General features: G+C 43.9%; 1 protein-coding gene across 1 annotated transcript in view; it reads right to left on the bottom strand.

Moving 5' to 3' along the window:
* The window catches only part of Glp2r (glucagon like peptide 2 receptor), an 86,426-nt gene that overhangs the window by 10,614 nt on the left and 50,530 nt on the right, over nt 1-25,282 (bottom strand). Inside the window, exons 10-11 of the mRNA XM_021178184.3 lie at nt 22,698-22,786; nt 13,829-13,967 (exon numbers count right to left, since the gene is read on the bottom strand). Coding sequence (XP_021033843.3) covers nt 13,829-13,967; nt 22,698-22,786 — 228 coding nt within the window. The remainder of the gene's footprint in view (nt 1-13,828; nt 13,968-22,697; nt 22,787-25,282) is intronic.

Raw genomic sequence — 25,282 nt, 5'->3', positions numbered from 1 at the left:
TGGAAATGTAATTGAGGAAAATATGTAATAAAAATATAAAAAAAAAAAAAAAAAAGATAAACAAAAAAAAAAAAAAAAAAAAAACAAAACAAAACAAAAAAAAAAAATCACCACAAGGAGGCCTTTGCAGGCTGTCCAACTTTAAGCACTGCAGTTACATTATCTTTTATTGACTTGGCTATTATCAGCCCTTCTCTGTGATACTCACAGTGAGGGCAGCATCCATAGTTAGACTTCACTACCAGATCCTCAGCCCCTAAAAATATGTGGCACATAATTGAAATGCATTATATATTTATTGAATGAATGAATGAATGAATGAATGAATGAATGAATGAATGAATGAGTTGGGCTTCTGCAATAAGAGTTTGGTCACATACAATGTCAAGCTATTTCTAAACTGCGATGACATGTCTTAGACTCTATTCTTTACATAGCTACTTAGAATATATTTCTTGGCTTTCCCTAACTGATGTAAAGATCTGTGGAGTATGTACTGTGTGTTTGACATATTGGAACAGATATGTGTGGGCCCTGAGCATTTGAGAGTTTAAAGGAAGATTCTCAACATGCCAGACCTCACAAGCAGGACACATCTCCAATTGAACGGTCACAATGAAAGACTTCTCTCTCTCTCTCTCTCTCTCTCTCTCTCTCTCTCTCTCTCTCTCTCTCTCTCTCTCTCTCTCTCTCTCTCTCTCTCTCTTTCTCTCCAACCATCTATCTAAGATGTGGTCTCACAATGTAGATCAGGTGATCCAAAACTCCTATCCCAGTATTTCACATCCTAAGATTACAGCTAGGCAAAACAATGCCCCTCTTTCCTGTATCTTTTGTCCCTAATAGAATACAACCCTGGGAGAAAGTTGTCTCTGATCTTCTTTATACTCACCTTTGCCAACATGTCCCTTCTGAATAATGCCAGGAGCCTCCCAGCTCAGATTCTACCTACAAATGTAGGGTTCACCTTTCTTCTTGTGCCTGGAGAGTCTGTAGCTCAGTTGCTGAATGGTGGCTTAGCAATACACACCATATCCCTTTTACACATGCAGTTGAATCAGAGGTTCACAGCTTGTTGTGGGGTCCCAGGAACAGTAAGCATTACCTCTGAGCATGCGCTATAAGAAGATCTGGCTCTTGGCATGCCAGAATCCTCACAACGCTAGCTAAAATGGGATTCACATGACAAGTATGTCTTCACTTCACGGGTTTCAGAACATCCTGCAGTCTGGCTCCTGCTCCAGATAAAGCAATTGTGAAGAGAGCAGGTCCCACAGAACACATGGCTCTAAGATGTCCCCAACATGTGGCAGTCTCTCCAAAGACCTGATGAAAACAGGAGGCTCCTGAAGCTTTCCACATCGTAAAGCTCTGAAGAGTGAAGGAGACTCCAAGGCAGCGAGGGAGGCAGGAAGCTGTCGGGACTGACAATTGCTCTCACAGATTCCTTTCGTAAAGCCACCAAGATGACCAAGAATGCACCAAACGTGCCTCTCCACATCTGCCCTTCCCCCCACTCATCTCTGTTTGGTGAGCTATGGGGAGCCTCTGTCTACAATCATCCTGGTTCAGAGCATGCTGTCACATCTCTATGAATCCTCATGTTCCTCATAAGCACAACCAGTTGGTCAGAGCTTCTGCTGGTGGCTGGACTACAGTGTGGCAGGCAACTCTTCTCCAAAGAGAGTTACAGTGTTTCTCCTCATTAAATAGGCTAAAGATGCTCCTCACATTAAAACCTGAATTTCGTGTTCCCTCCTCTTAAGTCCAAGATGACCCTATGACTGTCTACCAACATAATGTGGTGAAGCATCACTCCAGGTTGGTATTTACCTTTGAGCTTCTGCCTTTGAAAGATGGAGAGTCCTGCTTGCTCCCTCTTGGAACTTCTGCTCTCAGCGTGCTCCAAGAACCCAGCTGCTCTATTGTGAGATGCCCAAGATGCATGGAAGAAATGAAGCTCACTGATCAATGGTTCTAGCTGAACTCCTGGTCAACAGGTCACATCAACATGTAGTTGTGTGAATGACCCACTGAGCACGGGCATTCCAGCCTGATGGATGGAACCTTCAGATGTTTGCAGGTCCAGTCAAAATTACATGGATCAAAAAGACTAGGCCTATGAAGCCTCGACAACCCAACCCACAGAATCATCAAAAAAATAAAAATAGTGATTACTTCTTTAAGCCAAGAAGTCCATAAGTGATTTATTACACAAAAGGCCAGCTCACCCTCTAGGCCTAAGAAGTCTGGTAAGTGAAGTTTCCTCCTTAGACCTTTGGTCCCATGATCTCCACATGAGTGTTTGGTCCTCAGCTTGCCTTGTATATGTGCTACCATGTGATTTGGGGCTTATGTTAACCAGTATGCCAAAAGGCCACCTAACAGCTGGAGGATTTGTTTTTGTTTTGCTGTTTTTTTCTTTTGAGATTACATTTCACAGAAGATTAGAGCCAAGCAACACAGGAAAGTCAAATCACTAACTCTTAGCTTTTGAAATCCTCCCCCAAAAGATTGAAATAAATTAAACATGTTTCAATGATGGAAAAAAAAATGTTACCAGTGGGTCTGGTGCCTCCGTTTAAAGGCACGGAGAATTTAGCTCCAATCGGAGGGAAAGAAAAGTGCTATTCTGTTGCTGTGCCGTGTCCCCGAGGCACTGGGGGGAATCAAGGGGGTTAGCATGTTTTCTCTGCTCTCTGCTCAGGACTCAGTGCCTGTGACAGAGGCCTGAAGACTGTGGGAGAGGAAACTTGATGTCTCCTGGTTACAGTCTTTACAGGATGCCCTGGATGGCCACCATGTGCTATGTGACATACTGGGTGTGGCATGCTGGGTTCGAGGCAAGGGCTTAACTTCTAGGTAAAACTTCCATCTTTGACTTTCTTAGCACATGCACACTCTCTATGCCTCAGCTTGCGTCTTTCAGATGGGTGTGAATAACGCCTCTCTCCACAAGGGCATCTGAGACTGAAGGAGCGTCAAACAGGCTTTTCAGCAAGTCAATTCAGTCCCTTGAGGATGTTTTGGGTACATTTTAGTTATTTGAATAGCTTAGGGACTACAGCATGCATCCTAACTTGTTATCTTTTATTTTATATTAATAGTAATTCCATTCTGGTAAAATATAGAAATTTTAATGTATTTCCATTTATTCATTCCTCTTTGTGCTATTATTGTGATATTTTTTATGTTACAAACCCAATAACATAATGACTATTACATTGTACAATCATCTTGTGTCTTCTAAATCAGTTAAGAAAAAAAAAATCGGAGAAATCCGGCCTACATAGGGCCACAAGCCTCTTCCGGTCAGAAAAGCACCGGAGTAGCTAGGGCGCAGAGTCGGCTGACACTCGCCAGCTACCCACAACACCCGCCACAGGATCTTAAGACTTCTGGAGAGTGGAACACAGCTTCTGCTCCAATCCAATTGCGCGCGGGACCAGAGACTGCATTAGTTAGGGAAGCAGAAAACCGGCCTGAGTAGGACCACAGGCCTCTTCCAGCTGGACCAGCACCGGGGTACCGCCAGCTACCCACGACCCCCGCCACAGGATTTTGAGACTGCTGGTGAGTGGAACACAGCTTCTGCTCCAATCTTTAAACAGAGACAACGACAACAACTAACCCCAGAGATTACCAGATGGCGAAAGGTAAACGTAATAATCTTACTAACAGAAACCAAGACCACTCACCATCATCAGAACCCAGCACTCCCACTTCGCCAAGTCCAGGGCACCCTAACACACCGAAAAAGCTAGACACGGATCTAAAAGCATATCTCCTGATGATGGTAGAGGACTTCAAGAAGGACTTTAATAACACACTTAAAGAAATACAAAGGAACACTGGTAAACAGGTAGAAGACAGTAAAGAGAAAGCACAAAAATCCCTTAAAGAATTGCAGGAGAACACTGCTAAAGAGTTACAAATCCTTAAAGAAAAACAGGATAACCTAATCAAACAGGTAGAAGTCCTTAAAGAAAAACAGGAAAACACATCCAAACAGATGATGGAAATGAACAAAACCATCCTAGACCTAAAAAGGGAAGTAGACACAATAAAGAAAACCCAAAATGAGGCAACACTGGAGATAGAAACCCTAAGAAAGAAATCTGGAACCATAGATACGAGCATCAGCAACAGAATACAAGAGATGGAAGAGAGAATCTCAGGTGCAGAAGATTCCATAGAGAACATCGGCACAACAATCAAGGAAAATGTAAAATGCAAAAAGATCCTAACTGAAAACATCCAAGAAATACAGGACACAATGAGAAGACCAAACCTACGGATAATAGGAGTGGATGAGAATGAAGATTTTCAACTCAAAGGACCAGCAAACATCTTCAACAAAATTATAGAAGAAAACTTCCCAAATCTAAAGAAAGAGATGCCCATGAACATACAAGAAGCCTACAGAACTCCAAATAGACTGGACCAGAAAAGAAATACCTCCCGACACATAATAATCAGAGCAACAAATGCTCTAAATAAAGATAGAATACTAAAAGCAGTAAGAGAAAAAGGCCAAGTAACATATAAAGGCAAGCCTATCAGAATTACACCAGATTTTTCACCAGAGACAATGAAAGCCAGAAGATCCTGGACGGATGTTATACAGACACTAAAAGAACACAAATTCCAGCCCAGGCTACTATACCCAGCCAAACTCTCAATTAACATAGATGGAGAAACCAAAGTATTCCACGACAAAACCAAATTCACACATTATCTCTCCACGAATCCAGCCCTTCAAAGGATAATAACAGAAAAAAAACAATACAAGGACAGGAACCACGCCCTAGAAACAACAAGAAGGTAATCCCTCAACAAACCTAAAAGAAGACAGCCACAAGAACAGAATGCCAACTTTAACAACAAAAATAACAGGAAACAACAATTACTTTTCCTTAATATCTCTTAATATCAATGGACTCAACTCCCCGATAAAAAGACATAGACTAACAAACTGGCTACACAAACAAGACCCAACATTTTGCTGCTTACAGGAAACTCATCTCAGAGAAAAAGATAGACACTACCTCAGAATGAAAGGCTGGAAAACAATTTTCCAAGCAAATGGTATGAAGAAACAAGCTGGAGTAGCCATTCTAATATCTGATAAGATTGACTTCCAACCCAAAGTCATTAAAAAAGACAGGGAGGGACACTTCATACTCATCAAAGGTAAAATCCTCCAAGAGGAACTATCAATCCTGAATATCTATGCTCCAAATACAAAGGCAGCCACATTCATTAAAGAAACTTTAGTAAACCTCAAAGCACACATTGCACCTCATACAATAATAGTGGGAGACTTCAACACACCACTTTCACCAATGGACAGATCATGGAAACAGAAACTAAACAGGGACACAGAGAAACTAAGAGAAATTATGAATCAAATGGATCTGGCAGATATCTACAGAACATTCTATCCTAAAACAAAAGGATATACCTTCTTCTCAGCACCTCATGGTACCTTCTCCAAAATTGACCACATAATTGGTCACAAAACAGGCCTCAACAGATACAAAAATATTGAAATTGTCCCATGCATCCTATCAGATCACCATGGACTAAGGCTGATCTTCAATAACAAAATAAATAATAGAAAGCCAACCTTCACGTGGAAACTGAACAACACTCTTCTCAATGATACCTTGGTCAAGGAAGGAATAAAGAAAGAAATTAAGGACTTTTTAGAGTTCAATGAAAATGAAGCCACAACATACCCAAACTTATGGGACGCAATGAAAGCATTTCTAAGAGGAAAACTCATAGCTCTGAGTGCCTCCAAAAGGAAACTAGAGAGAGCACACATTAGCAGCTTGACAACATAACTAAAAGCACTAGAACAAAAGGAAGCAAATTCACCCAAGAGGAGTAGACGGCAGGAAATAATCAAACTCAGGGGTGAATTCAACCAAGTGGAAACAAGAAAAACTATTCAAAGAATCAACCAATCAAGGAGCTGGTTCTTTGAGAAAATCAACACGATAGATAAACCCTTAGCCAGACTCACTAGAGGGCACAGGGAAAGCATCCTAATTAACAAAATCAGAAATGAAAAAGGAGACATAACAACAGATCCTGAAGACATCCAAAACACCATCAGATCCTTCTACCAAAGGCTATACTCAACAAAACTGGAGAACCTGGATGAAATGGAGAAGTTCCTAGACAGATACCAGGTACCAAAGTTGAATCAAGATCAGGTTAATGATCTAAACAGCCCTATATCCCCCAAAGAAATAGAAGCAGTCATTAATAGTCTCCCAACTAAAAAAAGCCCAGGACCAGATGGGTTTAGTGCAGAGTTCTATCAGACCTTCAAAGAAGATCTAATCCCAGTTCTTCACAAACTATTCCACAAAATAGAAACAGAAGGTACTCTACCCAACTCATTCTATGAAGCCACAATTACTCTGATACCTAAACCACAAAAAGACCCAACAAAGATAGAAAACTTCAGACCAATATCCCTTATGAATATTGATGCAAAAATCCTCAATAAAGTTCTTGCTAACCGAATCCAAGAACACATCAAAACAATCATCCATCCTGACCAAGTAGGTTTCATCCCAGGGATGCAGGGATGGTTCAATATACGGAAATCCATCAACGTAATCCAGTATATAAACAAACTCAAAGACAAAAACCACATGGTCATCTCGTTAGATGCGGAAAAAGCATTTGACAAGATCCAACACCCATTCATGATAAAAGTCTTGGAAAGATCAGGAATTCAAGGCCCATACCTAAACATGATAAAAGCAATCTACAGCAAACCAGTAGCCAACATCAAAGTAAACGGTGAGAAGCTTGAAGCAATCCCTCTAAAATCAGGGACTAGACAAGGCTGTCCACTTTCTCCATACCTATTCAACATTGTACTTGAAGTCCTAGCCAGAGCAATTCGACAACAAAAGGAGATCAAAGGGATACATATTGGAAAAGATGAAGTCAAAATATCACTTTTTGCAGATGATATGATAGTATATATAAGTGACCCTAAAAATTCCACCATAGAACTCCTAAGCCTGATAAACAGCTTCGGTGAAGTAGCTGGATATAAAATTAACTCAAACAAATCAATGGCCTTTCTCTACACAAAGAATAAACAGGCTGAGAAAGAAATTAGGGAAACAACACCCTTCTCAATAGTCACAAATAATATAAAATATCTTGGCGTGACTCTAACTAAGGAAGTGAAAGATCTGTATAATAAAAACTTCAAGTCTCTGAAGAAAGAAATTATAGAAGATCTCAGAAGATGGAAAGATCTTCCATGCTCATGGATTGGCAGGATCAACATTGTAAAAATGGCTATCTTGCCAAAAGCAATCTACAGATTCAATGCAATCCCCATCAAAATTCCAAATGAATTCTTCAACGAATTAGAAAGTGCAATCTGCAAATTCATCTGGAATAACAAAAAACCTAGGATAGCAAAAACTCTTCTCAAGGATAAAAGAACCTCTGGTGGAATCACCATGCCGGACCTAAAGCTCTACTACAGAGCAATTGTGATAAAAACTGCATGGTACTGGTATAGTGACAGACAAATAGACCAATGGAATAGAATTGAAGACCCAGAAATGAACCCACACACCTACGGTCACTTGATCTTCGACAAGGGAGCTAAAAACATCCAGTGGAAGAAAGACAGCATTTTCAACAAATGGTGCTGGCACAACTGGTTGTTAACATGTAGAAGAATGCGAATTGATCCATTCCTATCTCCTTGTACTAAGGTCAAGTCTAAGTGGATCAAGGAACTACACATAAAACCAGAGACACTGAAACTTATAGAGGAGAAAGTGGGGAAAAGCCTTGAAGATATGGGCACAGGGGAAAAATTCCTGAATAGAACAGTAATGGCTTGTGCTGTAAGATCGAGAATTGACAAGTGGGACCTCATGAAACTGCAAAGCTTCTGCAAGGCTAAAGACACCATCAATAAGACAAAAAAACCACCAACAGATTGGGAAAGGATCTTCACCTATCCTAAATCAGATAAGGGACTAATATCCAATATATATAAAGAACTCAAGAAGGTGGACTCCAGAAAGTCAAATAACCCCATTAAAAAATGGGGCTCAGAACTGAACAAAGAATTCTCACCTGAAGAATACCGAATGGCAGAGAAGCACCTGAAAAAATGTTCAACATCCTTAATCATCAGGGAAATGCAAATCAAAACAACCCTGAGATTCCACCTCACACCAGTCAGAATGGCTAAGATCAAAAATTCAGGTGACAGCAGATGCTGGCGAGGATGTGGAGAAAGAGGAACACTCCTCCATTGTTGGTGGGATTGCAAGCTTGTACAACCACTCTGGAAATCAGTTTGGCGGTTCCTCAGAAAATTGGACATAGTACTACCGGAGGATCCAGCAATACCTCTCCTGGGCATATATCCAGAAGATGTCCCAACCGGTAAAAAGGACACATGCTCCACTATGTTCATAGCAGCCCTATTTATAATAGCCAGAAGCTGGAAAGAACCCAGATGTCCCTCAACAGAGGAATGGATACAGAAATTATGGTACATTTACACAATGGAGTACTACTCAGCTATTAAAAAGAATGAATTTATGAAATTCCTAGCCAAATGGATGGACCTGGAGGGCATCATCTTGAGTGAAGTAACACAATCACAAAAGAACTCACACAATATGTATTCACTGATAAGTGGATATTAGCCCAAAACTTAGGATACCCAAGATATAAGATACAATTTGCTAAACGCATGAAACTCAAGAAGAATGAAGACCAAAGTGTGGACCCTGTGCCCCTTCTTAGAATTGGGAACAAAACACCCAGGGAAGGAGTTACAGAGACAAAGTTCGTAGCTGTGATGAAAGGATGGACCATTTAAAGACTGCCGTATCCAGGGATCCATCCCATAATCAGCTTCTAAACGCTGACACCATTGCATACACTAGCAAGATTTTGCTGAAAGGACCCAAATATAGCTGTCTCTTGTGAGACGATGCCGGGGCCTAGCAAACACAGGAGTGGATGTTCACAGTCAGCTATTGGATGTATCACAGGGCTCCCAATGGAGTAGCTAGAGAAAGTACCCAAGGAGCTAAAGGGATCTGCAACCCTATTGTTGGAACAACATGATGTACTAACCAGAACCCTGGAGCTCTTGTCTCTAGCTGCATATGTATTGAAAGATGGCCTAGTCGGCCATCAATGGAAAGAGAGGCCCTTTGGACTTGCAAACTTTATATGCCCCAATATAGGGGAATGCCAGGGCCAAAAGAATGGGAATGGGTGGGTAGGGAAGTGGGGGGCGCTATGGGGGACTTTTGGGATAGCATTGGAAATGTAATTGATGAAAATATGTAATAAAAATATTAAAAATTAAAAAAAAAGAAAAAAGAAAAAAATCAATGTACTATGTTGTCTCTCCTATTTATATATACCTATATTTGGCAGCGTTTTAACTTCTTGTGAATTTGAGTTACTGTACATTGTCTTTTTTCCCCTCCAGACTGAAGGATTTCCTTTGAAACCACTTGTGGGACTGTCAGCAAATTTGCTCAGTCTTTATCTACCAGAGAACATATGTTACCTTCATCCTGGGACAGTTTCGCAAGCACTAGAGCTATTAATTGACATCTTGTTCTTAGCCCTCCTCATGCTCTGCCACACCTCTGCCTTCCAGCTCAGCTGGCTGGCACAGTTGTGTAAAGAGCCTCTAGTCTTTTGCCATATTAAAGAGTGTGTCTTGTTTGTGAGATAAGATCTTGCTCTCCTACTCAGGCTGGCCCTGAGTCTGTGATCCTCCTGCCTCAGCCACTTAAGTGTTAGGATTGCCGGCTTATGACCATGGAGTTAGGCCTTGTACCTCAGCGTTTTGACTTCAGGGTCTCGGGATGTGAATAACCCTTGTTTGGTGCTGCTTCCAGCCCATTGTGCACATGGATTCAATGTTTCATCCAGTCTGGGAAGTTTCCCAGCATCGCTTCTGCACATTTTCCCTCCCACTTCTTGTCTCGGCTTTCTCAGGACTCCCTATGCACACATATTGCTTCCCCAGGGCACCACATGGGTTATCGAAGCTCTGTCATTTCTTTACTGTTTTCTCTCTGTTAAGCCGATAAGCTCATCTCCACAGACCTGTCTTCATGTTCACTCTTTCCTTCTTCTGCCACCTTAGTTCTGAGAGGGCACTGTTCTGTGGAAATCTCCATCATACTTTTCGGAGAATTGGCATTGATGTCTTTTTTTTCCCTCAGTACAGGTCACACATTCCTGTTTCTTTGTCTCCTAACTTTAGATCCCCAAACTAATACTGTTGTTGTCTCTGTATGTTTCTTTTCCAAGAAGCATAGATCAAACAAGGTATTGCCCTGTACCTCAGGCTAGCCTGGGAAACCCTGTATAGAGCAGGCTAGCCCAAAACTCCTAACACTTCTCCTTCGGCCTGTGGAGAGCTAAGATTACCAGTGTGAGCCATGGCCCTCCATAGGGTTTTAGATACTTTGTTATCTTACTCCCCTCCTCATCACTGAGTGGTCTGACTTTTGGTTTAGTAACTTTATTACTTCCATGATATCCATCTCCCTACATTTACAGCCACTGGCATCTGCGCTCATTTTTAAAATGTAGGTTCTTGGGCTGGAGAGATGATGGCTTAAGTGGTTAAGTATGCCTACTGCTCTTGCAGAAGATTTGGGTTCAGTTCCTGGCACTTCCACCACGAAATGCACAACTGCCTGTAACTCCAGTTGCAGGGTATCTCGTGCCTTCTGGCCTCTTAGACACCTGCACACATGGTGCGTACATAGACTCATGTAGGCACGTATACACACATCATCATCATCTTTTTTAACCTCTTAGAAAAATTGGATCCTTACCTATAAGTCAAGTGTCCTGCCCCTGTTTATATTAGCTGAACAGGGAGCCAGTGACTGGTCAGAAATCATGTTTAACCACCTCGTGGTGTAAGGTCCCCATATACTTTGCCATCAATCCTGTGTGTCCCTGGAGAATACATTCCAGGTTCAGCCCGTGAAGAGGGATCCCACAGCCTTTCTTTCCAAGTCCTGAGAATGTCTGAAAACTTGGGCATGTGTACAACCTTAGTCTTTCTGAGAGACAGAGGATAGCCCCTCACAACAGCCTCTGCCTCTCATCTTCTGGCTAACCCACCAAATCTATTTTTAGCTCTGAATAGGTCTGCCCTACCTATGACTGTGATTGGTCTCCCCTGCTCCTTTGGAAAAAAATGGCCACCCAGGCCCATGGAGTTTCCTGCTCTAGATCACACGGGCCTCCTGCTGAAAAGTGGCTAACTCTCACCGGGAGCTCCTCACTGATGGGCAGGACACAGTGATTAAAATGCTCACTGAAACAGTAGTAGACTCCCACTGGCCCTCTTCTGCTTCGGTAATCTTTCTGAAACCGACCCTTGTCTTGGTAAATTTCTAGTGTCCTAAGATACTTAAGACTGACAGCTTTCCTGTCCAGTTCCATCAAGTTCAGTTCCTGCCCCCTTCTCTCTAGGCCAGCATGGTGGCTTACTTTACACTGAAGTTATATTTTTGCTCGTTTGGTGAGGCTTGTCTTTCTCTTTTGAGATGATAATAGAATTACACCATTTCTCCCTTCCATTTCCCTCTCTCCAAGCCCTCTCACATACCCCTCTTTGCTCTCTTCCAAAATAATAGTTCCTTTTTTTCATTAATTGTCATTATATTCATGTATGTGTGTGTTACTAAATACAACCTGCTCAGTCAGTATAATATTATTCATATTTATATCTTTAGGGATGGCCATTAGATAGTGAATAACCAGTTGGTGAGCCCTTCCCTGGGGAAGACTCACTCCCTCTCCTACTCTGGGCATTCTTTAATTGCCTGTAGTTCTTTGAGTAGGGAGGGTTGAGGCCTTCTGGGCTTTCCTCTGTCCATGTAGCATTTCTGTTGTTGTTGTTGTTGTTCTTGTTGTTGTTGTTGTTGTTGTTGTTGTTGTTCTTGTTCTTGTTCTTGTTCTTGTTCTTATCCTTGTTCAGATCATGTTAAGGCAGTCACACTGGTAAGATTTTACAGATGTAGCTTCTGATGTTACTAGGAGACATTTCTGTATTTTTTGAGGTACCATAGCATATAGCCCAGGCTGGCCTCTAACTCACTATGTAATGGAGAATGACCTTGAAGTTCTGATACCCTGCCCTACTTTCTGGCTGCTGGGAATATTTACTGAAGGTTACACTCAAGGTTACACAATGGTGTGGTACTGTGGGTCAAACCCAAGACATTACACATACTGAGCCAGCTCTCTAATAACTGAGATACTTCCCAGTGCTTGAGGCTTTCTGGGAGGGAAATTTCACCAAGTTCTTTCTTCTCCATTCCAGAAGCCCCATTTGATGTCAACATCAAGTGGTTAATTTGAAGTTGAAATTGGTTAATTCTTTTTTGGTTTGGTTGGTTTGGTTTGGGGTGGAGGTGGTCTTGTTTCTGTTTGGTTTGGTTTGGCTTTTGGTTTGGTTTGGTTTGGTTGGTTGGTTGGTTGTTTTCTGTTTAGTTGGTTTCTTGTTAGTTTTGTTTGTTTGTTTGTTTGTTTTGTTGTTTTTGTTTTGAGCCAGGGTTTCTTTCTGTTGCCTTGGCTGTCTTAGGACTCACCCTGGAGATGTAAGCCAGGCTGGACCCCAAACACATAAAGATCCACCTGCCTCTGCCTCCAGAGTGCTTGGATTAAGGCATGTACCTCCACTGCCCAACTAAGTTGATTAATTCTAAGACTACTACTGAATGGAGACTTTGGCCATGCCTATACTATTGCCTGAGGTCTGTTCCTTTACTGGCCTTTGCCCCTGAGCCACGCCTCTCTACATCCATACCCCTCCTCAGTCTCACCCTCCTTCACTTTAGGCCAGAGCACTCTAGGCTTGCTTTAAACTGCAGAATGCAGTGAAGTCATCACGATGCCAGCTCCAGACCTCAGCATTAAAATGCCAGCAGCCCCCTTTTCCATGCTCTTGGGAGCCCTGACCTGCCATCTATAAAGCAGTCACTTTGTGGAGAGATAACAAGGAAAGAATGTGTGGAAAGCCAGAGACCCTCAGACCAAATGGAAGAAAGAAACAGTTGATAGTGCAGAAAAAAAGAACAAGACAGAGGTCCTAGGAAGTCGAATCAAATGAAGCTAGCCCCAGCTCAGGCTGTTGTGAGTGTGTGAAGAAGCCACAGGGCCCCAGCAGACTTCATCACGTCAAAGCTTAGCTACCTCCAACCCCATGTCCTATCTAGATGTCTAACTCCAACCAATGTCATGGTTGAAGGTCACACTAAGCTTCATAGAATGTTAGCAGTGGTTAAACAAAGCATCGAGGCCACCAAAACTGCTGTTTCTAGTTTTGGTTCACACACATCTGTTTGGATTAAGAGCCTCTTAATCTGGACTCTCTTCTCCCTACCCTAGTAGTATTGTGTGCAGTGTATACATGCCACAGGATGCATGGTCATGGTCCTCTTTGTATGGTGCTCTGCAGATAACACAGCCAAAAATAGGCCCTAAATAAAAGGCTTCAAGGTGACACCCACAGTTAATATGGTCATGAGTCACACCACCTACTACAGTCCAGGAACAAGACCGATTTTCTCTTCTGCGTCACTGAATCATGCCGGCAGGATCTAGACAACACTTCCCCATCTGTACACCCTTGAATGTCACAGAGCCTCACCAATAGAGCCCGCTGATACTAGAAGAGTGTGTTGGTCCCCAGCTCTGCTCAATTCTCTGTTTGGATCCTGTGTGTCTTTCTTCTCTGAGCCAAAGCATGAGTCAGACTACTTACATGGAAGGAGCTCAGGGTCAACTGGATGAAGAGACGAATAAGTCTTGAAAATCCTTGAACTTGGTCGTCGGTGAAGAAAGTGAAGAGGAACTCATGAACCCCCATCAAAAGAATGAGGAGCAGTGTTGATTTTGCCAGTCTGCAAATAATACCAAGTATCAGTCATGAGGGCCTCGCTGGGACTATGCAACACGTCCTGCTGCCTGTGTGCATCTGTAGGGCAAATCTCCCACTCTTGGTGAACAGATAGTTTGTCTTTTGTGATCTTAGTTATTCTTGTATCCCTGTATGTAACAAATACTCAGGGAGCATTTATGGAATGAATGAAGGAACCATCCCCAGTAGGATATCACGCCTACAGATATTGATGTGTTTGATGGATAATACCCGTCTATGCGAGCAGCTGCCACCCTTAGGTACCACCCAAGTTTGACAAGTTTTCGAGTACTTGGCTTGCAGGTCCTGATACTGCTTCCTCTCCCCAGAAACTCAGCACTTCCAACATCAACCTCAGACAAGGAAGAAAATGAGTTGCCCAGGGCCACAGAGACACCAGTGGGTTATCCCCAGCCTGGACGTGGGGCCTGCCCTCTGCTGTCCCTCAGTCCTGTGGCAGACAGCAAGAGCCACAGGAAATGGAAAACTGATCCTCCTCGTAAAGCACACTAGAGTACACAGTGTGGAGGTTGGCGGTTGTTTACAGTCCACACACACACAAAAAGACAAACATTCCTTTGTACCACCCACGAGCAAAGTACACAGCTGGGGACCAATTGCTCCAAACTGGTGAATCCCAAGCACGGCTGGCCATTGAAATTCCTTTCAAGGCCTTGAAGAAATATACAGTGGGTCTTCAGAATGTGTAGGGTCTGCACTGAAAGATCCAACCAACTGTAGATTGACTGACATGATTTCTTCAATTTCGCCCATATTGAACTTACACAGATTTATCGTTTATCTCTAGACATTACAACACTGCAACTATTTACACAGCATTCACACTGCTTCGTGGACTAGATATAATCCAGAGAGGATGTAAAGTATATAGTCATGGAGAAGAGATAGATCAGCAGTTAAGAATGCTTGCTCTTCTTCCAGGGGACCCAGGTCCCAGCATCCACATCAAGTAGCTCGCAGTCACCTGTAACTCCAGCGCCAGGGAAACTAATGCCTTCTTCCAGTTTCCATGGATACCTGCACACATCTGACATGCACCCACATAGATGTATGCACGTAAAAATAAAACTTAAAAAATAAAGTATAATGAAAGGATGTCAGCACCTCAGGTGGGTTCTGGAATTGGTCTCCCGTGTCCTTTATTAAGGGACATCTTTCTAGGTCTCAGTGTGGACACCCTGAGGCCAAACTTAGAGAGGCTGTCCCCTGAGAGTGTGACGTTTTACAGAACTCCACAGTGGACTCTGGGGAGTGGTGGAGGCTGAGAAGGGCCTCACTTTACCACTGATCTGCTTCTTGATTTGACGCTAACAGAATTAGCAAAGGTGACTCATGTTCAGGGAAAACAAACTAAACTGGTGTCTAATCCACACTGGGGGAAAAAAACAGAGCTTAATTGTAATGTGTTTTTAACCCAAGTACTTAAAGAGTCAGAGTAGGAGGAAGCCCACCCCCAACACACACACACACACACACACACACACAGAGAGAGAGAGAGAGAGAGAGAGAGAGAGAGAGAGAGAGAGAGAGAGAAGAGTAAAGCTACAGAAAGCTAGTGTCATTTTTCCAAAAGGCTAAACTCTGTTCTGTGTCTATGAAACCCATTCAAATGCATGGCCACCCAAGCAGCAAAACATTTTGCTTCTTTATAGCCATCACTCAAAAGGTACTCTACCTGACCACGTGGGCTGGACGTCCCCAGAGACTTGACAGTCAGGGGAACCTACGACTCGGGAGGTGAGTGACAGACCCTGGTTCTGTGCTTCTCCTAAAAAGAGCTCAGATCCACTTCTGTCCCCACCCCCCCACCCCACCCCCCACCCCCGCTCTGCACACACCCACATGGGCGTCACTTAGAAAAGAGTATTTCCAGAGAGACTTTTTTTTTTCTTCTCCTTTTTTTGATTGCTGAGGATTGAGACCAGAGCTTCAGGTGTGCTGAGCACATGGCTCCTACCACCAAGCCCTGCCCTTAAGGATTATTTCGATGGTTTGAAAATGCAGGAATGTTTTTAAGATCCCTTCGGCACAAAGGTTGCAAAATGACAAGCACGGGTTGGGGTTTGCCGTGAAGACTACTTTTGTTTAGGACGCAGCGTTATTTTTACAGTCAGAGACATCTTTAGTAAGAAGATGTAAGCAAGGATGCTCGAATTTTAATCTTTTGGAAGCTACAGCAAACTAGATGCCAAGGCTGCAAACTCCTGCTTAACAACTATGGCTAGCTGGTGATTCTCCTTTTAGACTCTAATGTTTAAGGGACCCTGTGGTCTCCAGCCTCCATATGGCCTGCACTCTTTGTGCTATTTGCTCTGCACTGACAAGAGCCTGAACTTGCCGGGCGTGGTGGTGCACGCCTTTAATCCCAGCACTCGGGAGGCAGAGGCAGGCGGATTTCTGAGTTCGAGGCCAGCCTGGTCTACAAAGTGAGTGCCAGGACAGCCAGGGCTACACAGAGAAACCCTGTCTCGAAAAACCAAAAAAAAAAAAAAAAAAAAAAAGAGCCTGAACTTGTGACTCTTATTCTGGATTATCTAGAGCAATAACACACATCAACATACTTACATGCAGGCCCATGTCTCACCAGCAATTGATTTCTTGGGCTATATCGTGGCGATTATGGGTTTTTAGGGTTTAAAAAAAGTGTGTGTGTGTGTGTGTGTGTGTGTGTGTGTGTGGTGTGTCTGAGTGTGAGTTTGCATGTGAGTGCAGGTGACCATGGGGCCAGCAGCATCTGATCCCCCACCTGAAGATGGGTGTGAACCATATTGACAAGGGTTCTAGGAACCAAACTCAGGTTCTCTGCAACTGTAATATGCACTCTTAAACACTGAGCCATCTCTCTGGCCCAATTATGGATCGTGAAAGTGCATGTTAACTGTGGAATGATGTTAGTTCTACAGAATGATATCAAGGAAATCACAGAGGGCTTCCTTCCATTTCCCTAGTATTCACAGATAGTATGGCCATAGTCTACCAGTCAACACCAGGAAGCCAGCATTGGGAGCAGACTAGAAATATATTCCAGATGGTGTTGGATTTTATCTGTTTTCCATTTTTATCCTGTCCACATGCCACGTGGCACATCACATCTCTAAGGGCATATTGGGTCACTTCTGTCATTCCCACTTCTCTGGGTAGATGAAGGCTGGACCTCCCCACTACTCATGCCCTTCTAACATCTCCTTAGACAAAAGTACAATTTGTGTCTCAGCCCAGATGAATGCCATAAATAGTCGCAGACATTTACTCTTATGGACTATGTGTATGCTACTTTCTCATCTGTAGCCAACTGTTTATTTAAGTGGTACAGTTTGTTGCAGTCCTTTGAGGATTCAACAAATATTTATTAAACATCTGCTTGGTACATGAGCGGGTACCGAGGAGTAGAAAGCTCAAACCCAGGGCAGTAGGACACAGGGACAGTACGAGGGTGTGGGTTCAAATAGAAACATCACCGACCACTCAGGGTGACCTTGGGCAAATTCTTCAACCTCTTTGTCCATTGGTTTCTTCATTTATAGAAAGATTATAGGAGAAGAGCATCTACCTGGCAGGGCCCTCAAAAGGATCAGGCAAATAATGCAGGGGGTGGAGAAGCAAGGGTGGTAGTGAGAGTGGAGGTGTGGGGTGTGCGTGCCTGCAAATGTCCACATCCAATGTTTCCCTCAATTGCTTTCTACCTAATATGTTGAGACACAGTCTCTCATCGAGTCTGGAGCTCACCGATTCAGCAAGAGAGGTGGCTAGAAACCCCTGCGCATCCTACTGTCTCTTCCTCTCCAGCACTGGGCTCATAGCTGCTCATCTTTTACACATGTGCTGGGCATCCAAACTTGAGGTTTTGATAAAGGGTCTCAGGAAGTTGTTCAGCCATACTCTGAAGCTCAGGTTAGCCTTGGACTTGCAATCCTTCTGCCTCAGCCTCCCTCAGAGCTACGATTCCAGTCCTGTGCCACCAGCCTCAGTGATTGTCATTTTAAAAGGATTCCTGCCTGTAAATGGCTATGTTTCATCATGGTGACAGACACATGTGGCAAACAAAGGAGCAGAGACTTGTTTGGGGTCAGGCTTAATCCATGCTCCCTTGACCTCCTTGAGGGAGAGAGAGGGCTGGGTGAGATACCACAGCACATGGAACACTAGGCTGCACACCTCATGATGGCTGGCAGGCAAAAAGTAAGAGGAAGATGCCAGCCCCCAAATATCCCATCCCAGAGACCAATTTTATTATATGAGGATCCACCTCCTAAATGATCTACACCCTGTCCCCAAGAGGTCACAGACTAGAGGCCAAGCCTTCGATACACATACTCCTAGGGGATACATAAGACCCTTGCATAGCATGTGCTATAATTCCAATGATGCTTGTCAGTTTACCATCCATTTGGATATGACTGGTCTGTGGCTGATGGGGTTTAGATATAGCACTCAAATGTGGTACTTGGTGGGTGAAGTGGGATAAGCTGAAGGAATTTGATAAAACTTCAGAAGCCGGAAGATCATTGTGGGTTCGACTCCTTCTTCTGCAGTAGTTCATGTAACCTAAGAAGGATTTTCTGAGCTTTCCCTGAAGCATATCCCTAGACCCTCCTTTGAAAGGTGACTTCCCTATTCCCACAGGAAAGGAGCATCCTTATTATTGAAGATGCCAAACCACAGGGAAGGAAGAACCTGGACTCCCAGTTCTTGCTACATCTCCCAGTTCATTACCATCAGGCCATGCCTTGTGTATCCAGCAATATCCCCCCATGGCTGTCCATCTGTTATCAAACCTAGCACAAACGGTACACATTTAATCACTGGGTCTTCATTGCCTTGAGGAGGTTCCCAGGACACACAAAATTTCTAAATTCGCATGCTTTTATTTCATTAGTCATCTAATCTATACAATTTTCTGACTCAAGCCAAGGTCTCTATGAGTTAAAGCAAAAGCTTTCGGCTCTTGTGCTGTTTACCACAAACTCAGAAAAGATAATGGGATGGGTGTGTGCAGAAATTATTCTTCTCTATAAATTCACCATGAGCTCAGGCTACACACATCACATGGAGAGCAAAGCCATTAATAAAGGGGAAGAGATCTATCTCCCTGCTGGGAACTACTGAGAATGGTGAAGCAGGAAGAGGCTGAGGGTCAGTTAGCCTCTGAGTGTGTGCCCTTCATCCTTGCCTCAACCTACCCTCTCCAATTCAGATAGTAGATCTAGTTACTGTTTCTTTTACCTAATGGCAGAGGCCCATGTGGAAAGCTAAGAAGACAGAGTGTTCTCTTGCTCCTAGAAACTTGCCTCTTGGGTGAAGTCCACATGTGTTTAATTTAAACCTTCCTAAAATAGATTCCTGGACAGGGACCAGAGCTTAAGCATTGCACTCTAAAAGCGCCCCAAATCTGAGAGCTGGAGGCAGCCTCATGTCTCGTGCACCGACCCCATGTCCCTCTCTTTATCCCACTGAGGGCTTTCATGAAAAACTAACGTGGGGTGCATAAAGAGGGCATTGAGGGGCAGGCATGGCGATGTCCTCTGAGGTGACAACCAGCATGGCCTCTCAAGAGAAAAATGGGCAAACAAGCTCACAGATTCTGCAAGGTATCTTCAGCTCAGAGGGCTTAGTGAGAGAGCATGTCTGTGTCTTCAGGGATAAGTCCCACATTCTACAAACTGGTAGGATCATGCCACTCAACTGGGTCATGCTCTCTCGGGGAAAAGTGAGTCAGTAGAAAAGACATGGCCAACCAAATTGTCAGAGAAAAGCATGAAAGGAGGACATTTTCAGAATGTATCCCACCTGATTCCGTGGAAGCCAGCTGGAGAAATGGATCACCTGAAGTGGCTGGGGCTAGGGGCTGGGACTGGGTTCTTTGTCACCCATTAATGTCACTACTCTGCTTTGACAGAGTGCCCACCAAGTACTCCTCAGGCCATCTCTGGGTTTGGGAGTCTGGTTAAGAGTGGAAAACCTTGTGAAGCACATGAGAACTTAGAGAAGAACACTCTCCCCTTACCTCTGACTTCCACAGACTTCAAAAATACACAACTGTCTAACTAATGACCCAAGGGGAGGCCTCACCCCCAGGGAAGCCTTTGGGACGACTCATTACCAAAGTTCTTTTTCTTTAAGCACTTTCTCTGAACAAGAGTGGAAAGAGGAAAAGGCAGATTCCAGACAGATTGCATATGTCAGCCAATTATTCTTTCTCCTCCCTGAAAGCATTCAGCTTTGATCATTGCCCAGCCACGTGATTTCCCCCAGCGTCTTAACCTACCCTTCCCTAGATCAATGTCGCTCACTGAGACTCTACAGAAGCTCATTCACCATGGGCCAAGAAGGACCAAGGAACCTCAATTGAGAATATAACGCTACCAGATTGGCCCACAGAAAAGGCATCATTTTTTTCTTTCCTTTTTTTTCTTTTTAGATTGATGATTGATGTGGGAGGGACCAACTCACTGTGAGAGGTGCTGAGATGGTCATTCTGGATGCTACAATAGAGAGCAAGCCATGAGGAATAAGCCAATGGGAAGCCTTTCTCCATGGCCTCTGCCTCAGTTCTTGCCTCCAGATACCTGCCTTGAGTTTCTGGGTCTGATCTCTGCCCTGACTTTCCCAGATTATTTATATATATTTGCATACACACACACACACAGAGACACACACACACACACACACAATTTCCTGAATAGGGTAAGCTTACTCTACTAGATCTGTTGGAAGATCTTGGGAAGATGAGCTTAGGGTCTGGGTCTAGAACAAGCACTACCCTCCATATCTGATCAAATTGGCTGCCCATAGTCAATGTCCTTCAGTTGCCACAATTCATAGAAGATGGGTCTGTCACAACACTCCCATTTCACACACCAGAAAATAGGCCACAGGGGCCAAGCTTATTTAAGGTCAATGAGGGAGCTGGGGTGTGGCCAGCCCCCTCCCTCCTGTCTGCTCCATATCAATGTCACAGTCATTGCTTACACACACACTGCTAAAGCATGGTATGGGACCCAGGTCACACCCACCTTATGTTCAAGTATACTGGCAGCCTCCAGTGAATGTTTGCCTAGTAAATGGGGGAGATCTAACTTTTCATCACCAAAGTCAGTCTTGGGAATAATGAGTGACATGGCTGGAAGTGTCTCCACTGACACCCTCTGCTTATGGTCTGCCGTGTGGACTAAAATCCTGAACTCAGAGCTTTTTTAAGATTCAAACGCACATACGCTCCCTTCCAGCCCTAGTAAAGTTGACCTGCCACCTGGAAGAACGACTAGAAATGGAGGGAGAGGCCCTTGCCTGCCATTCACTCCTCAGTCAGTCAGTCAGTCAGTCATTATTTTTACAGCAGTACTGATCTCAATAAAAGCCTGGCATGTGACTTCTTTTGAATGGAGACTGTTGTCACTACAGGGAACCAAAGGTAAGACACCACAAAGGTGAGTCACAAAAGAAAGGGAACTGTGTAACAACTGTAGTTCTATGGATTCTAAACATTTCTTTCCTTAAATCATTCCACAAGGGACGCAAACTGCCCTGCATACAAGACTTTCTAGCTTCCTAGAGCATGGTGGTGGTTTAACTGAGAATGCCCCCCCCCCAGGCTCATCTGTCTGACTACTTGGTCTTCTTCTGGTGCAATGTTTGGGAAGGATTAGGAGATATGGCCTTGTTGGAGGAGGTGTGGCCTTGATGGAGGAGGTGTGGCCTTGGTGGAGGAGGTATGTCACTAGGGGTAGGCTTTTAGGTTTCCAAAGCCCATGCCATTCCCAGTGTCTTACATCCTTCCTCATGCTTGTAGATCACAAGGCAAGCTCTCAGCTACTGCTACAATGCCATGCTGCCTGCCTGCCTGCCTGCCTGCCTGCCTCCTGCCTGCCTGCCTGCCTGCCTGCCTGCCTGCCTCCTGCCTGCCTGCCTGCCTGCCTGCCTGCCTGCTGCCAGGCTTCCTGCCATGATAATGATAAGCTTTAAGTCTTTGAAACTGTAAGCCCCCCAATAAACTCTTTCTTCTTCGTGTTACCTTGGTCACAGTGATTTATCACAGTAATAAAAAGGTAACTATGACAGCCATTTGTTTTCACAGTCTCCCAACAGGGCATTGATATGTCCTTGACTACTCAGCACTTATATCATTGTCATGAGGTTAGAAGGGCTCAATCACTGGCAAAAAGCTCACATGCACCCCAACACCTCTTCATAAGGGCCCTCCTCTATCACCTCACCTTAAGAGACAAATACATAATAACAGTCGGTATGCTATGCTTTGAAGATGAAATGTCTTCTATGGGCTCATCTGTTTAAATACTTGCTCTCCAGCTGGTACTGTTCCTTTAGAAGCTTGTAGAACCATTTTAGTCATGTGGCCTACTTGGCAGACATAGGGATATAGAGACGGGTAGTTGAGCTCATTCCTGGGAGAACTCTGCTTCCTGATCTACTGAGACGTGATGAAGAGCCCCAAGCAGTCACCACCAAGGATGCGAGCTGCTTGCACTGTTGGACCTTCCTGGCTGTGAAGGACTGTACTCTCTCAAACCAGGAGCCAACATAAGTCTTTCATTAGGCTGCTTCTTGTCCAGTATTTGGTCACGAGAATGAAAATAATAAGGGCTACATTGTTCCTCCCTTTCCAAGACTTGGGTGACACCAAGGAGAGTCAAGATAACCTCAGGTTGCCAAGCTCTGGCCTCTGGCTACTCACCTATATTTGTAGTCTCTGAAGCACATCTGATGAGCTCTGAACTTAGAAATGAGAAGCTTGAGAATCTTGAGGAAGATTAAGAAATTAACCTGGAAAACAAAAGGCAGATGCAGGAAAGTAAGGGGCAGATGCCACACACTGTGGATATCAAGGTTACCCTCTGCAGGCCTGTCAGCTCCCCATCCATCAGAACCACGGGCAAGTTGACAGTTAGCATGTCACATAGGAAATGGCTATGGGTGTCCCCATTGTCCCAAAGACACTTTGAACTGAAAGTCAGGGAGAAAACTTGGAGTGTCATTTAGTTTATTCTGTCTAGCTGAGGTCTAGGGCTCAGTACTCTGAGAAGACCAACAAGCATTATTATTAAGTAACACTTACTGATTGCTTACCACTCAACCTTTGGGCTGAGAACTTTACACATACATTTTCATTTATTCTTCAAAGCAACCCTCTGCAGTTGTCACTGTGTGTGTGTGTGTGTGTGTGTGTGTGTGTGTGTGTGTCCATAAAACAACGAGCAATCACAGCATAGAGATTAGTGTAGTACTGAAGCTGGCATAGCTAGGCAGTATCTGAGCTGAGCAGGTGATCATGACCAGAATTAGCATCATTTAAACAGCACAGTGTGCTGGCTCTTCTCAGTAGGGAGCTATGGCTCTCCTGCTGTGTGACTTGAGGTCTGCAGTGGGACTCACTGGGCAGTGTGTGTCCTCCACTCTTTATAATATTTCCCACAACTATCACAGGTGGGACAAATCTAGACTTCACTGCCAGCTTTGACAGTAGCTATAAAATATGTCTGAAATCCTTTGGTACTTCTTTTTAAAAGGAGACCCTCGTCTCCTTCCCTGACTCTCACCCTGTGTGTGTATTGTATTTAATCACGATCAGCTAATGAAAAGAACATGATCGATGATATCACATGATTTCTGAGTAGAGACTTCAAAAGGAAGTTCTTATATTTCCTCCTTCCCTCTCTCCCTTTCTCTCACTCTTTTCCCTTCCCTCTCCCCTCCCTCTCCCTCTTCTTCTCTCTATCTGGATGGGATTGTTCAGTCTTAGGGTAGATAACCACCATGTTGTGTGAAGAGTGCCACCTAGGAGAACCAAGTCTTCTACCAGTGGCCTGCAGTTCTCCACAGCTGTGTGTGAAGTGGTTGAGTGTAAGCTACACTTGCTGGGTGTAGGATAAGTGTGAACTTGAACACTGAGAGCATGATTTATGAGGAGATTGGGACGTCAGAGACAACCAGCAAGAGGTTTCTATGGTTACATGGTCATGCTAAAGGGCTTGGGATTTCTCAGGAAGGTAATAGAGAACCAGGGATAAATTCTAAGCAGGCATATGACCTGATGAGATTGGAATCTCTGCTTTTCAGTAAGACCATTTTTAGCAATGGTAATGGGGAATGGGTTGGCCAAGGGTAAGTCTGGAGGTGGGGAGCAGTAGGGACTTCTTGGGAAAGATGATAGACAGGCAATTTCAGACAGCTGCCCTGGAGTTTCAGTGATAAGGAAGAAGGACTCATTTAAAACTATCAAGTGTGGGTCAAATGACTTTTGTTACTGGTTGGATGTGAGACCAAAGATGAGATGACATTTCATGGTAGCTTTCTACTGTGTGGCAGTGCCATTCACCTAGAGAGGGGCCATATGTGGAGGAAGAGCTCTGGTGAGGCTGGGAGGAAGGTGTGTCTAAAAGCTTCAAACAGAAGAGATGCCTTAAGGCAGATAGATGTCCATGCCTGAACCTCAGCAGAGAAGAAAGAAGCTATTAGAGTGCTGGCAGAGGCTTTGGTGGCAGATCTTTTCTAAGATAGAAAAGAGCTGACAGAAAAGGTGATCAGTACAAGTCACAGAATAAAATCTCTTCCAACATTGATCTAGGGCAATACCAATGCCCCCATGCAGAAGGAAAGCCCTACAGACTGAAATGTGTGCTATCGAATGCACCATAAATAGACATATATACCTCTTGTGTGCTCCACTGGCCTCAGAAATTCAGTGCTCAATGCTAAAAAGCTAGAGTTTCTAAAACATAAGTCTACAGGAACAAAGGCAGTACCCAGCCAGAGGATATTTAGTACCAGAAAATTTTAAAAGTCTCAAACGAAATATAACCAAGTAATATATCCCTTTTAACAGGATATCTGCTTCTCATCACAACGAGAAAACACTGGGTGTTTGGCTTAGTAACTTGTAGAACACGGGCGTTTTTCTGACAAAGGAAGCTTAACAGGGAAGATACATCTTTCAGCCAATGGACTGCAGTTGGGACCGTCTCCTAGGAAATGAAGCGACTGTGGATCTACTGTTCTCTGTGTCTCCCAGAGACCAGACAAGAGAAAATGAGAATCAACCAAGGGCCACATGAAGGAAGCATCTCTCCACAGTTCCAGTGGATCATCAGCCCCAGTTACCATGGAGCCTGGACCACTCTGGGTTTCTAGAGGTCTACAGTCAGTAGCCACATTTGGATGGTGGGTTCTTCACTTGTGTACTAGCTGAGAAGTTGATAGATGAAGAATGTTTTCAAGAATGAAGCTATCTCCCCTAGGAATTTGTGACAAGATAGTAAACAG

This window comes from Mus caroli, unplaced genomic scaffold, assembly GCF_978045245.1.
Source record: "Mus caroli unplaced genomic scaffold, Mus_caroli_1 scaffold_13, whole genome shotgun sequence".
Classification (NCBI taxonomy): Eukaryota; Metazoa; Chordata; class Mammalia; order Rodentia; family Muridae; genus Mus; species Mus caroli.
This window is presented reverse-complemented; position numbering and strand designations above follow the sequence as displayed.